At 44.6% G+C, this 14,282-nt stretch overlaps 1 protein-coding gene across 1 annotated transcript; it reads left to right on the plus strand.

Annotated features, from left to right (window-relative positions):
• The first annotated feature begins 5,962 nt into the window (after nucleotides 1–5,962).
• On the plus strand, nucleotides 5,963–9,659 carry LOC123092461 (jasmonate-induced oxygenase 1). Its single transcript, XM_044514244.1, has 3 exons — nucleotides 5,963–6,546; nucleotides 6,656–6,989; nucleotides 9,144–9,659. The coding sequence occupies exons 1-3, from the start codon at nucleotides 6,038–6,040 to the stop codon at nucleotides 9,405–9,407; spliced, it is 1,107 nt and encodes a 368-aa protein (XP_044370179.1). The 5' UTR covers nucleotides 5,963–6,037; the 3' UTR covers nucleotides 9,408–9,659.
• The last annotated feature ends 4,623 nt before the right edge of the window (nucleotides 9,660–14,282 follow it).

Consider the following 14,282-nt stretch of genomic DNA (forward strand, 5'->3'; position numbering starts at 1 on the left):
TCCCATGCATTGCAAGATTACAAATGTGTCCACCACCTCTAACTTAGTTTCTAAAATACATACAATCGTTGCACGAACAGAGTCCACGAATCCTCTAAGCGCCTTCCTTTTGGCCGGATTGTTAAGCCCTCGAACATTCCAGCACACTAACTCCAGGGCATTGAACGACATATGAAAAGATGTCTCCAACACCACCAGTGCGATCGCACCTACCGCGCCAAGATCGGCTCAGCCATCCCTGTCTCCTCCGCAAGGTTGAGCAGTATCGCCTTCCCGAAGATAGCTGCTATGGCCCTCAACTGTGGCTCCTGAAGTGGTGAGTCGAACACCGTACGTAGCTGACCTAACGCATCCTCCGAGACCGCCAGGTCAACGTAAAATCATCTATCCATGATGAAAGTGATTTGCACATATATCCCATTTTAGTGAACCTTAAAGTGGCAAATGAGTATAGCTCGTGTTTATAAGTAGTCTATGAAGGGCACCGGTACATACCTGTTGTTGTAGAACAATTTTCGGATAAACCATGCATCTCATATATTTTAAAGCTATAATGGCCGTAAATATTATGACTGTTAAATTTAGGCGAACGTAAAATATTATGAAAGTTTATTTTCCTAATATTTTATCCATAGTTAAACTCAGGACTACATTGTAAATATATGAAAGATATATATTTGTGGGAGATACATCATGCATGACGTTCACAACTCTAGAGAAATTATTCCTTAATCAGGGTATATACATGTGATAAATTGAATATTGTCCACCCAAATTAGCAAAAGAGAAAATTGTGGGGATGTATATCGATCCATATACTCCATAGATTTTGATTTTGACATGGAGTACAACATTTACTAAATTTTGCTAGATCCAAAAAAACCTTTATTATTAGACCACGTGGAGGAGAAAGAGAAGTCTAACCAAACATCTAGGCTACTGTACAGCAAAGGAAAACGATTAATCTCGAGAGGAACAAAAAGTCAGCAATCAATTTATGTGCCTGCCTAAATTAACCTAGTTTTTTCTTGAGGGAATAAATTAACCTAGTTGAATATTGCTGCATTGTCAGTGTCCGCAAACGAAAGCATCTTATCAGCACACACGATGCCTATGACATGTAGCAGTATAGCTACTCGTCTTTGAAGGCACTAGCTATGCTGAGACAAGAAAAAAGGTTGTTAGATTAAACTGATGACTGGACTAGCATTCTTTTCGAGTGGAGTGATGATCTCCCCGGTGTGGAAGGTAAAATATCGTCGTATCTTCAAGTTTTTGCAGCTCAATGAAGTTTTTTGATCCACGAAGAGTTTATGCCTTTTCTCTCTTTTCTGTGAAAAAGATCAATATCTATTATAAAAGTTCATAATAAGAAGTACAAAGGCCTCAAACTTAACAAAAATTACATCGTGGGCTCTAGACCGTCGAACAACCACTACCGTCGCCAGAACGAGTCATCGACGTGTCGCTGTCTCCACTCCTCTATCAGAGCCAATTTAACCTTGTCGATGACATCCAGGAAGTCTTCGAGCACGTGCCCCTAAGGACCAGCCCCTGAAGTCGTAGTCGTGGCGACCAACCCTTGCGATCCGCCCGAGCAGCGCACCTGCAAGGATTAAGAAACCCTAAGCTAATTAAACTACTAACATGAGCGAAGGCACTAGGATTCCCCTCCTTGCAACGGGCCACCGGAGTGGCAGGTAGAGGGAAGACGAATACAAGGGCTCGTCGGCAAAGTATGGAGGGGATGCCTTCTCAAGAACAAGAAAGAAAGATGAAGATCTGACACACTAGTCTCGTGGGAGGTGTGGATTTGTTGGTGTGACCTATCACGTAATTGTCCCTTTTGAGTAAACTTTTGTTGCTTTCTATTACATGATTGGAGGGATGTTATTTGTACAAAGGGAATAGGTAAATACATAGGTTATTTTCTGTTGCTTCCTACGTTGTTATTTTTTATTTTACGCACTAGCTTCATACTTGGTCTACGCTGGACCAAACGAGGTACAAACCGTTGTTTAAGGCAGTGTTATATGATTGAAGCGGCTGGCCAGGAAGTTTCACCAACCATGGGTGACATCATATTCTACTGATAAGTTCACCACCTCCATCGACATAGGCATCATTTCGGTAACATATAACTAAAATGTTGCCGATATATCATTCATATCCTCCTTCTTTTAAATTGTTGGTTCTGGCTGCGTGCATCTTAATTATGCAAATGCCTGGTGTCACTCATCAAGTTATGCATCTGCTTGATGCTACACATTAAGTAAATAAAAGTGTATATTATCAAAAAATTAACATAAAAGATAAATACATAGGTCGCCTTGTGCAATAGTCAATTGCAGAGTCCACAGTTGTACTCTCCATTGAAATGAATCTATACTTTTAAGGATGCCGCTAGTCGGCGAACGGTCTCCGGCTAGGGGCGGGCATGTGAACAACCTGAGTGGCATTTCATGTATATAAGGTTGGCAGTTTTGAGAACTGCCATGTCAGTTAGTGTATTTCTGGTAGAAAACTGCCACCCTTAGGGCATCTCCAGCCGCGCCCCCAACAGGTCCTCCCTAGGCGATTTTGCCGCGCCGGCGCCAAAAAAGGCCCTAGTCGCGCTCCCAGAAGCCCGTTTTTCGCCGGCTCGGGCCAAAACTGGTGCCGGCGGATCCAGGCCGAACCCGGCGCCCTGGGGGGCTCTTGGGGAGCCGGCACAAACGAAAAAGGCGTGTGGGCCCGCCCTGAAAGCGACCCGAGGGCCTTTTCCCGCCGTTTCTTGACGCTTTTCCCTCGCATCTCTCCCGCTCGCTCGCCTTCCTCCCGCCATTCTTTCCCTTTCTCCCGCCAAACCCCCTCCCGCTCGCCGCAAAGAAGCACGCCATGCCGCCGAAGAAGTATGCCATGCCGCGCGCGGCGGCACCCGCGACTGGCGCCGTGGCCCAGCCGAAGCAGAAGAAGCCGAGGGCGCCGCCATCGAAGCCACCGGGCCTGTCGAACGCCGAGTGGAGGGTGGAAGTTCAGTGGCGCGAAGCAGTCACCGCCGACAGGCGGAACAGGGCCATAGCCAAGAAGGCCCGCGACAACGCGGCGCACGCGGCGGCGTCTTCCTCATCGGTCGACCAGGCGGGGATGAATCCCCCCGTCGTCAGCCACGCCCAGTACGCGCCCTGGGGACAGCAAGGCGCCGGATCTCCATGGGGTTCATCGTCGCCCGGCTACGCCGACGGCGACGCGCACGGTGGGTTCAACCCAAACGTGACCTTCCCTCATGGTCACCCCGCTACGCGCACGCCCTCGCCCACCTTCGCCGGCGTGCAGTACCCTCCATACAACTACTCGCCGCCCGCCTCCTACACGTCCACACCGACGCCCCATCTCTACCGCGGACCGCTGCCTTTCTCACACCTCGGCGACGCCGACGACACGGGAGCCGACATGGACAACATCATCGCGACAGGATCGACCGCGGCTGCCGCGTCTCCCGGGTTCGCCACCCAGGACGAGGTAGTGGACCTCAACAGCGACATGGAGGCCGAGCTCGGCTACGTCTACGGCGACGACGCGCAGGAACCCGAGGAGGAGGAGGAGGAGGAGGAGGAGGAGGAGCCGGCTCCTGTTCCGACGAAGGGGCGCCGGAAGAAGAAGAAGCGGGCGGCTAGGTCAGGCGAACTGCGCATCAAGTGGACGTCCAAGGAGGAGGAATGCCTCGCCGAAGTATGGAAAGTCGTCTGCCTCGACCCGACCACCGGCGTGAACCAGAGCTTGGACACGTACTGGGACCGCATCAAGGCCGAGTTCCACGAGCGGAAGCTCGTCGACCCCTACTTCAAAGGCGTCTATATGCAGCGTGGCTCCAAGGCGATGGCGAACCATTGGGGGCGTATCCAGTTGGCGTGCAACAAATGGCATGGAATCGTCGAGGAGGTCGCGGCTCGCCCGGAGAGCGGCGCCAGTGTTGAGGATCAGGTACGCGCGCCGTTCGCCTGCATATCTTCGTCCCCTACGCCCGCCAACTGTTTGCCCCTCCGCGCAGCTGCTGCGTATGTTCGCCATGTATCGGGGCGACAACCAAGACGCCGAGTTCAAGCACCTCCACGTCTACAAGCGCATTGACAAGTACGAGAAGTGGGCGGAAGTCCGGCGTGCCCTCGACAAGGCCAAGGAGACATACAAGCCAGACGCGACGACTCCGGGCGCGTCAGAGGGACGGCCGGACGGCCACAAATTGGCAAAGAAGGGGAAAAGCACCGACGCAGCAACCGCGCGAGTGCAGGAGTCCATCGAGCATTGCCTCGCCGACGCCCAGGCCCGGGCCGTCCTACGCGAAGAGAAGACCGAGGCGCGGTGGTCGTCGCTAATGAAGAACAACGCCATCAAGCTCGACCTGCTCCGGACGAACGTCGCCGCGAAGAAGAGGAACACCGACATGGCTTTTCTGATGAGCGGTGCGGACATGCTCCAGAGCAACGACAAGAAGCTCAAGGCGTGGTACCTGGTGCAGCGCGGCCTCATCCTGAACGAGCTGCCGACGGCAACGCCGACGACGCCCACGACCGCACGGACGCCAAGCCCGAACGACGCCTCTACATCGCCGTCCAGCAGTGCCGAAGTCGCGCCGACGCAGCCCTGCACCGAAGCAGCTCCGACACCGACGAGCCCGCACACGTCGACTCCGCCAACGCCTGAAGCCGACCCCGCCGAGTGAATCGTTGCGCACGGCGGCGCTCTGTTTTTTGTAACGCCAGACTACGTCCATCCAATCGCCGGATTTGCGGCGTCTTTTGAGAGCGGGAACGATCAAGTTTGAATTTTCCACATCCTGGGGCCGGCGTGTGGGGGCGTGACTGGGAGCTATGTCGCCCCAGGGGCCGAACTAGCGCCGGCACGCCCTCATGCCGCTCTATTTAGGCGCCCTGGGGGGCCGAACGGCTGGAGATGCCCTTAGATCTACATGGAAGGGCTCCGGGGTGTTTGCCAGAAATTACTCCCAGGGACATCAGCTAGATAAGATTAGTGATTTTTAGTAATAGAAAAGTTTATCTTTTGGCCAGTATCCGCATCCGAGAGGCATGTAACCAATCGATTGGCTTCCTAGCTAGTACCGTCTATATACATATATACATGCGCGGACAATTGTATACTCCAATTTTATACTACCTCCGTCCTGGTTTATAGATCCCCTTTGTAGTTTGTGCTAAATTTTGACTAAAAATTTACCTAACAAAATGTTAATGCATGTCAAGAGAAATTATCTCATTGGATTCGTATTTGAACATAGTTTTCAAAAATATAATGTTTGGTGACATGCGTGAACATTTTGTTAGTTTAATCTATGGTCAAAATTTGGCACGAAATACAATGGGGACCAATAAACCCGGACGGAGGTAGTATTAACTTTAATACAAAGTTGTATTAAGATTGAGACACTTATTTTAAGACGGAGGTAATACTAACGAATTTTTTTAAAAAAAGATTAGTCAACACTACATAGATTAATACTAACACACATGTCACAAATAAGCACTGTTATTCATTCTCGATGTGACCTGTAGACAATTATATACGTAAGGTATAGTCTTCGAAAGCTGCAAAGGATCAAAGAGAGTTATAGCACGCTCAAATGCTCATGACAAAGCGCAAGAATGCATAAAACGTGCATTGTTTTGCTCATGATTGTTAAGTTTCACTGACCTAGCTACTAAAAGTAGTATATATAATATAGGATGGGTATAGAGTCCACAAAAGCACTAGCATAAAGTATGTCCACACAAGAATCCTAGCCACACGAAACAATACTACATACTACTGTACTAGTTAATGTTAATCCCATGCCGTAGCTACTTTTAATCTTTGCAGCACGTGTCTGTATTATCCTATATAGGTTGCTTTCATGCCCTAGCAAAGCACTAGCTCAATTGTATATTCTCAACACCTCAATAATGACTGTGTCTCTCCCTTATCCTCTGCTTCCTTTATAAAAGGCGCTTAGTGTTGGAGCGCCTTATTAACACTACCCGCCTCAAGCTAGGCACTAGCTCCGATGAGTAGCTGCTTCAACGGTGGCGCCGGCTGGCCGGAGCCCGTGGTGCGCGTGCAGGCCGTGTCGGACACCTGCGGCGAGACAATACCTGAGCGGTACGTCAAGCTGCCGTTGGATCGGCCGTCGGCGACGACCCTCCAACCGGCGGTCTCACATGGGGGCGGCAGCCTAAACATCCCGGTAGTGGACATGTCAATGCCGGACTCGGGCGAGACAGTCCGTGCCGTGGACGCGGCGTGCCGGGAGTGGGGGTTCTTCCAGGCGGTGAACCACGGCGTGAGCCCTGAGCTGCTGCGGCGGGCGCGCTCGTCGTGGCGCGGCTTCTTCAGGCAGCCAGCCGAGGTGCGCGAGCGGTACGCCAACTCGCCGGCGACGTACGAGGGCTACGGCAGCCGTCTCGGTACCACCAAGGGTGGGCACCTCGACTGGGGCGACTACTATTTCTTGCACCTCCTCCCGCCGTCGATCAAGAGCCACGACAAGTGGCCGTCCCTTCCGTCCACCCTACGGTACGCACACAGGCACCTACGTCTACCTACATGCACTCGCGTCGCATGCTCGTCGATCCAATTAATTCACAAGTTATTTAGCTGGCCGATGTGTATGCATGCATGGCAGGGACGCGACGGAGGAGTACGGCGAGGAGGTGGTGAAGCTGTGCCGGAGGGTATCAAAGGTGCTGTCCAAGGGGCTGGGACTCGACGGCGGGAGGCTGCAGGCAGCGTTCGGCGGGGAGGGCGGCGAGGGGGCATGCATGAGGGTTAACTTCTACCCGAGGTGCCCGCAGCCGGAGCTGACGCTGGGCGTGGCGGCGCACTCCGACCCCGGCGGCATGACCATGCTGCTCGTCGACGACCACGTTCGGGGGCTGCAGGTGAGGAAAGATGGCCAGTGGATCACCGTCGACCCGGTCCCTGACGCCTTCATCGTCAACGTCGGAGACCAGATCCAGGTATATACACACGTGCCGCGTACTACGGAAGTACGTTACGTGTATGTGGTAGGAACGCACATACGTACAGGCGACAGCATACACATATGGTATATGCACCCGTGAGTTGATAGAATCAAGAAAATTTACCATGCAAAAAAAATATAGAACCAAGTAAAATTGTAGAAAAGGTACAACGAAAAGAAAACAAACAAATTAGGCAAACAGTCGTGAATCATTACAAGCACCGAAAAGGTACAACACGTACAGTATCTATGTACTACGTGCAATCGTGGTGTACTACGTTGCACTTGCACCTATTCTACTTGAGTGCAACCCGGGAAAAAGCAGGGAACGAAACGAAACCGGTAGTGGGGGTCCGGGACGATAGCCTCGGGTATCGACACGTATCAGTTGAACTGCATTAAAAAAATTGTCAAGAACTGCTTCTCCAACTAACAAAGTGTAGGCGTCTCCTATTGATTGTTTCCCGGCATAATGACGAATCCACGTGAAAGATATGTTTCAATCACATGAATTTACCTCATATTTGTATGTTCTCTTCTTCTTCTTCTTCTTTTTGAACCCGTTTGTTTTCTCATTCTTCTGGTGTCTATAATTCCGGTATTTTTCATACATCACATCCAAACCACGGTTTCAGGCATTTTTTTCCGGATACGTGACATATCAAGTCTAGCGTTTTTTCTATGCCTATGTTTTGAATTCATCTGTTCCTTCCCGCAAAAAAAAAGAGTTCATGTGTTTCTTCTGTGCGAAAATATTCACCAAAAGCATGATATTTCTTTTGTACATAGACATAAATACTCGAGTGAAAAAAGGATCAAGGCTTTTAAATTTTGATATTTTATGACAATTTTGATAATTTCCAGTTACCTGATTTGTTTTTAAATTTTAGTCATAAATAGTTGTACACTAGTTAGCCTAAAAATACATTATTGAGCTTTTTGGTGTATAGTTTATGTCCAGAGTGAGGTGAGATGAGAACGATAGGATATTAATCCAAGACTAAAGATTCCGAAAATAAATAAATCCAAGACTAAAGAAACTGTTTATAGACAATTTGATTATATAAGATTTACAATTATAGTAATAATTACTTTTTGAATATGTTAATGCTACATATATGAATATCATTTTCACTTTTCAAATCTACATAGTTAGAAATAAAGTTAGTGATAAGTATAGATTCCTTTTTTTACGTTCATGTGAGTAAGAAGAAATTTTAAGTTGATTACACATATGTCTTTTTTAACACGGGACGACCGCAGATGCTCACATACACTCATTCCTATAAAAACACACACATACACTTTATCCGTATGAGCATCTTTGAGATAATACAATATGAGATTGACGAAGTCATCACAGATACCTTGTAGTCCACAAAGAACATAACCACCTAAGATACTCGATTTGCTACACGTATGTCTTTTGGTGTGTAACTTGACTGTTGTAGACGTATGTGCTAACCTTTGTGAGCATGCGCTGCAATAACAAAAAGAAAATGACAAAGTGCTATCTTTGTGAGCACGCGCTTCTATAACGAAAAAGAATGAAAAATGAAAAAGTTCAAAGATCAACGTGGAATGATTTCTGTCACACAAGGTAGTACTCTCTTGTGTTATTTTCCTTGGCTTCTGGGGTCAATTTGGCTTCTGTAAAAAGGCTACTACTTGTAGCTAGCTTTGGACCTTGCGTAGGCGTAAGCACTAGCAAGGTCTCAACTCAGGCACCGTAGGAAATGACATATTTCTCTTCTTTCATGTGATATTCCTCTATAGGCATATTAGAAAATGGTTCAGGTGCAAGTGACACCTACTCTGTCGCTCTAAAGATTCCTTTCTTTTCATATCTCTCCACTCAGTGGTCTAACTAGTTTGCGTTCAGTAGCTATAGCCAGAGGCGTGTCTAATCGGCCTACGCCTTTGATTATTTTGCATTCGATGGTGCCACAGTGCCAGAGCTATCGCCCATCAAGTCTATTCTGCACCTGAGCTCCCTTAACGTGTGACACCAATAGCCTCTCGATCAAATTGATTGTAAATGGTGTACTGTTTACGACTCGGAATCAACTGCAAAAACGTCTTATTTTGGTGTATAGGGAAAGTATATAAATGGTGTATTAGTCTTAACTGCGTATGTATACGTACGCAGGTGCTGAGCAACGCGGCGTACAAGAGCGTGGAGCACCGGGTGACGGTGAGCGCAGCGGAGGAGCGGCTATCGCTCGCCTTCTTCTACAACCCGCGGAGCGACGTGCCCGTGGCGCCCATGGCGGAGCTGGTGGCGCCGGGACGCCCGGCGCTGTACCCGGAGATGACCTTCGACGAGTACCGGGCCCACATCCGGCAGCGCGGCCTCAGCGGCAAGGCGCAGCTACAGTCTCTGCAGAACGCCAACAACAGCGTCGCCTCCTGACACTAGGCACGGCCAGCCGGCCGGCCGGGCGGCCTGCTACTCCCTTGTCCTGTGCATGCGCACCACTCCATTGTATGCGTGGCCGGTGAAGACGTGCATATGTATGTATAATAGACGTTTCCGCTAATAAATATACACGGAATAGTCTCGTACGTATGCCATTCATGTTAACTTGATCAGTTTGTTTACCCTATATGACGTATATAATTAAGGAGACTGCTCATTCGTTATGTTATTTACTTGATTCTGGCATATTGCTTTTGGGAACGCCTCTGTCTTTGCCCGCTCAGATTTTTTTACGAAAATAGGAAACATTTCCCTGGCCAATATGTGTAATAAGAAAAGGTAAAGGGGACAAAAGAGGCCAACGTCTATTTCAGAAGCAAAATGGACGTTGTCCTAAGCTAGTGTTCTCATATTGGTTCTCATATTTTCTTTAGGTATTTTTAGTGTCTTGGTTGGGGAGGCATAGCGACGTCTCAGAGTTAAAATAGTGTTCCCCGCACCTTATTCATGCTTGGGAGGAGACACTTGGAGTTGCGGCTAATCTACTTGCGTTGTTGGTCTTTGACAGATCTGTTTAAATATGCTATGTTGTCTCTGACGGATTCATGTGGCTTTGACGGGCGCTCATGGTTGTTAGTGTGTTTGTAGATATGGTTGTTCCAATCAATGTTCTTTTTAATCGGCGACGTTTGTTGTTTGGTGCGTTGGTGCTTTAAGCCTTAGCTTCATGACTTTTTGACTTTCAACTACAATAAGATTTGTCGGCTCTTTTGAGGAGGGTGATGACATTGGCGCACATTCGACTTATTCATGTGTTTATAGTCATTGCTAGGAGTTCAAGGACCTGCTTGTTATTTGTTGCTTATAAGGGTCTTTCTTTTGTTACTACATATTATTAATAAATAAGACATTTTTTGGCAAAAAACTAATTAAGAATGAACTCTTTCTTAGTCATATTTATAAATATGTCTACATGCTGAAAAGATTCACAAGCTACTACACTACAGAAAGTTTGGATTAATTTCTCGTGGGACAGATGTGGGGCGACTGTGTGTAGTCGACGGGACGGAAATGGTTGGAGCAACATGGCAGCTGCTGCATGTTATCAGATATGCTGACTCAGTTTCTCAAGTGCTCATATAAATAGAGTTTACATGTATGCGCTCATAAAGATGAATGTAGGTGTATTTGTATAAGCATTTGCGTCTATACAGTGTTACAATAAATACTCCCTCCGTCCGGAAATATTTGTCATCAAAATAGATAAAAGTAAACGCATCTAGACGTATTTTAATTCAAGATATATCTTTTTTTATCCATTTCAACGACAAATATTTTCGGACGAAGGGAGTACGTCAGTACCGGCACCGGCCACCCGCTTAACCTGTAGCCGGAAGGGGAACGAGGAGAGAGAAAGGTCCAGGTAGTCGGTAGTCCGGCCGCGCAGCTTCGTGGGGACTCTGGAATCTTCCGTTGCTCGATTCGAGTTAAATCGCCGGCTTAATATGATTGGGTTTAGTTTCTGATCGAGGGTCAGAAGGTTATCTTGTCTCGAATAATACAGGCCAAATGAGACCGGCAACTTTTTGCCGTATATCTCTGTTGTCGTCGTCGGTGGGTCAGGTGTGTGGAGGAGGGCCATGGATTGTATATCTCGCCCCGCGCGTCACCGGTGGCGACTGACGGCGACGTTTTGATGCAGGTGCAATGCGTGCTTGATGCCTTGATGGGTGACAGCCTGCCAAGATCGTGTGTGGCAATCGTGTATGTATGTGGTGTTTGTGATTAATCGTGTATATACGTTCTTTATAATTAATTATAATGAGAAAAAGTAAATCATTATCTCCAATAGCTATGATCACATTTTCCTCACATCTCATTGCATGATTTTGAAAATTTATTCATAAATGCAAGAAAATGTATCCCTTTTTAAAATTTATTCATAAATTGAAGCAATGTTCACATTTTCTAAAATATATCGGGGTTGTCAAATAAATGGTAATTCAAAGAATTGTTTTGAGTTTCAAGATTTTTTTTTAGAAAACATACTATAATATTTCGATCTACCCAGGTAGTTAATTCTTCAAACTTCACGCGGGTATATAGCACTGTTTTAATTTTTTTCCGATTCAGCGATTTACCGTCTGATTTATCGCTACTCCTGGGGTGACCGATAAGATTATGCCTTATCTTCACTGTTTATCGTTTGGACAGATTTGTCTCTCTGACAGGCGGTTTATCGAGAATCTACTGATAAATCAAGCCTATTACTTGCTCTATTTTTGCAAAAACTATATTTATTTGTGTTTTCCGGACCTTGTTAAGCAATATGTACTATTGTCCTGTTTTGTTTTTCATTATCAGGATTTAGAGGCTAGGAATCAAGGTAACACTTCTGTCCAATATATTTTTGGTGTTGAATATAACATATTTTAATGTTAGGAACCTTAGATTTGCAAAAAAATGACCGATTAATAGTCGAGCGATAAAATTGATTAATCGGCCGATTTTCGATTAATCTCTAATCCTGGCCCGACGAGATGCTAACGATAAGCAATATCCTCAACATTGGTATATAGTCACAAAGACTCAGAAACATTATTGTTTAACTACTTACCTTCGATATTCGTGAACATTTTATTTTGAATTTGGCAAACAATTCTAGATTAGACGAACATTTTTTTCCAAAATTGGTGGATTATTTTTTGAAATTCAGGAACATTTTTTAAAAAGTATGAACATTTCTTGAATCGGAAAACATTTTACGAATCAAGAAACTATTTTTTAGTTCATGAACTGTTTTTAAAATTTTAGGACATGTTTTAAAATTCATGCACATTTTTGAATTAGCAAGCATTTTCTTCAGTTTTATTAACAATTTTTAATACACAGACTTTTTCTAAAATCATGGACATTTTTTATTTTAGGATATTTCTTTCCAAATGCGATTTTCCTGAATATTCAATCATTTTTTGAAAAATGATGAGCATTTTTTGAATTCAAAAACATTTTATATTTTATTGAACATTTTGTTTCGAAATTCTAAGTTTTTTAAATTTCAGAAGTTTTTTTTAGTCTCAAATTATTTAAAGTAGAGAAAACAAAAACAGAAAGGAAAAAAACGAAATTGAAAACATGCTGCCCACACATGGGCCAGCCCAAACAGGCGTGCTGCGTATTCTCACGCGAACAGAGCGCAGTATAGGAGGTTCCTACTGCATGGGCCGGCCCAGGTTGTTGATTCCCTGCAAACCTTCTTTTGTCACTTATAAATGGCATTGGTGGGTAATATTTATTAACTTTAAGGGCAATTTTAATGACATACCGCCAGAAGCACTATATATATATATACCTACTATACCTATATATCTTTACCTACTAATAAACCACGCATCGCTTCTGGTGGTACGTCATAAAAACAACCCTCGAAGTTGGCAATAATTACCCACCAATGCCACCCGTAAGTGGCAAAAACGATTCGTTTTTAATTTCTAATATCGCTCCAGGGTTCTGTTATTAAAGGTGGATATGATATAATAGCACCAATGCATGAGCAGCGCGATGGCTGAGGCAACGATGCTCCACACAGGAGACCAGGGGTTCGATCCCTGGTTCTCACGCTTTTTCTCTTTCTTTTTACCAAGCGCAGTAATGGGCCAGCCCATGTGCGGGTCGTGGCGCCCCCTGTTTTCTATATCTTTTTTTATTTCTATTTTGTTTTTTCCCTAAAAATAAATTTCGGATTGATGGCGCCCCCTATTTTTTATTTCTTTTTAATTTTTTATTTCTGTTTTGGTTTTTTATCTCAAAATTAATTTCGGATTTCCAAAATATCAAACAATTGCGAGTTCTTAAAAAAGTAGGAAAATGGTAAACTGTTTGTGAATTTAAAAAATATTCTAAAAATCAAAAAATGTTCACGACTTAAAAAATTGCTCACAAATTATAAACAAATCACGATTTCTAATGATTTCATGAAATAAAAAATGTTCATGATTTTTTTAAATGAGCCAATATTCAAAGCATATTCAGGAATTTAAAAATCATGTCCATCAGCTTTTAGAAAATGTTCACAAAAATTAAAACACATCCGTAAATAATGAACAAAACTAATTGTAGGTTCCGTAAAGGTTTTATTAGGAGATCTATATAGCTCGTTTTATGATTTTATTTAGTCCTTCGCGTTGGGTAAAAAAGGGTTTTCGTGTTTTATACAACGCTGAACCCAACAAAATTGACATAACTTTCTAAGGGTTTGTTTTTGTAAGCTATATTAAAATGACTAAATGTCTATTTTGCTTCCATACACAGTTATGCTTATTTTCATATCACAATAGTGGTTATGGTAAACACCGCTACGCTAAGTTCAGACGAGACACTTTATTTATCAGTATAGCTCAGGCAGGGTCCGTCAATGCAGTTTGCTCAGCCACAAAATATTTTGTTGTGACGCCTTAAAAAATCAAGTCTTGATGAGCATCATATTGTTCATTTTTGAAATTACATTTTAAAAGTGTCTTATCGCATCATGACATGATTTGTATATACTTTGTGAATTTGATTCATACTTTTTTATATCTACCACACATGTATAACTTGATAGTTTTTTTCCGTTGCAAGGCACGGGCATTTCCAAAAATGTTCGCTAAATCAAAAAAAGTTCGTCAAATTCAATAACTATTCCACCCAATTTCTAAATATTTTCATCGATTATAGAATGTTTGCCAGTTCAGGAAAATTGCTTAAAAATGTTCACAATTTTTAAAAAATGTTTGTAAATAGCAAAAAATATTCATAAATTGAAAAAATGTTCTTGATTGTAGAAAATGTTCAGAAATTTGTAATAGTATGTTGTTTGCGATTTCAAAT

This window comes from Triticum aestivum, chromosome 4B (genome assembly GCF_018294505.1).
Source record: "Triticum aestivum cultivar Chinese Spring chromosome 4B, IWGSC CS RefSeq v2.1, whole genome shotgun sequence".
Taxonomy (NCBI): domain Eukaryota; kingdom Viridiplantae; phylum Streptophyta; class Magnoliopsida; order Poales; family Poaceae; genus Triticum; species Triticum aestivum.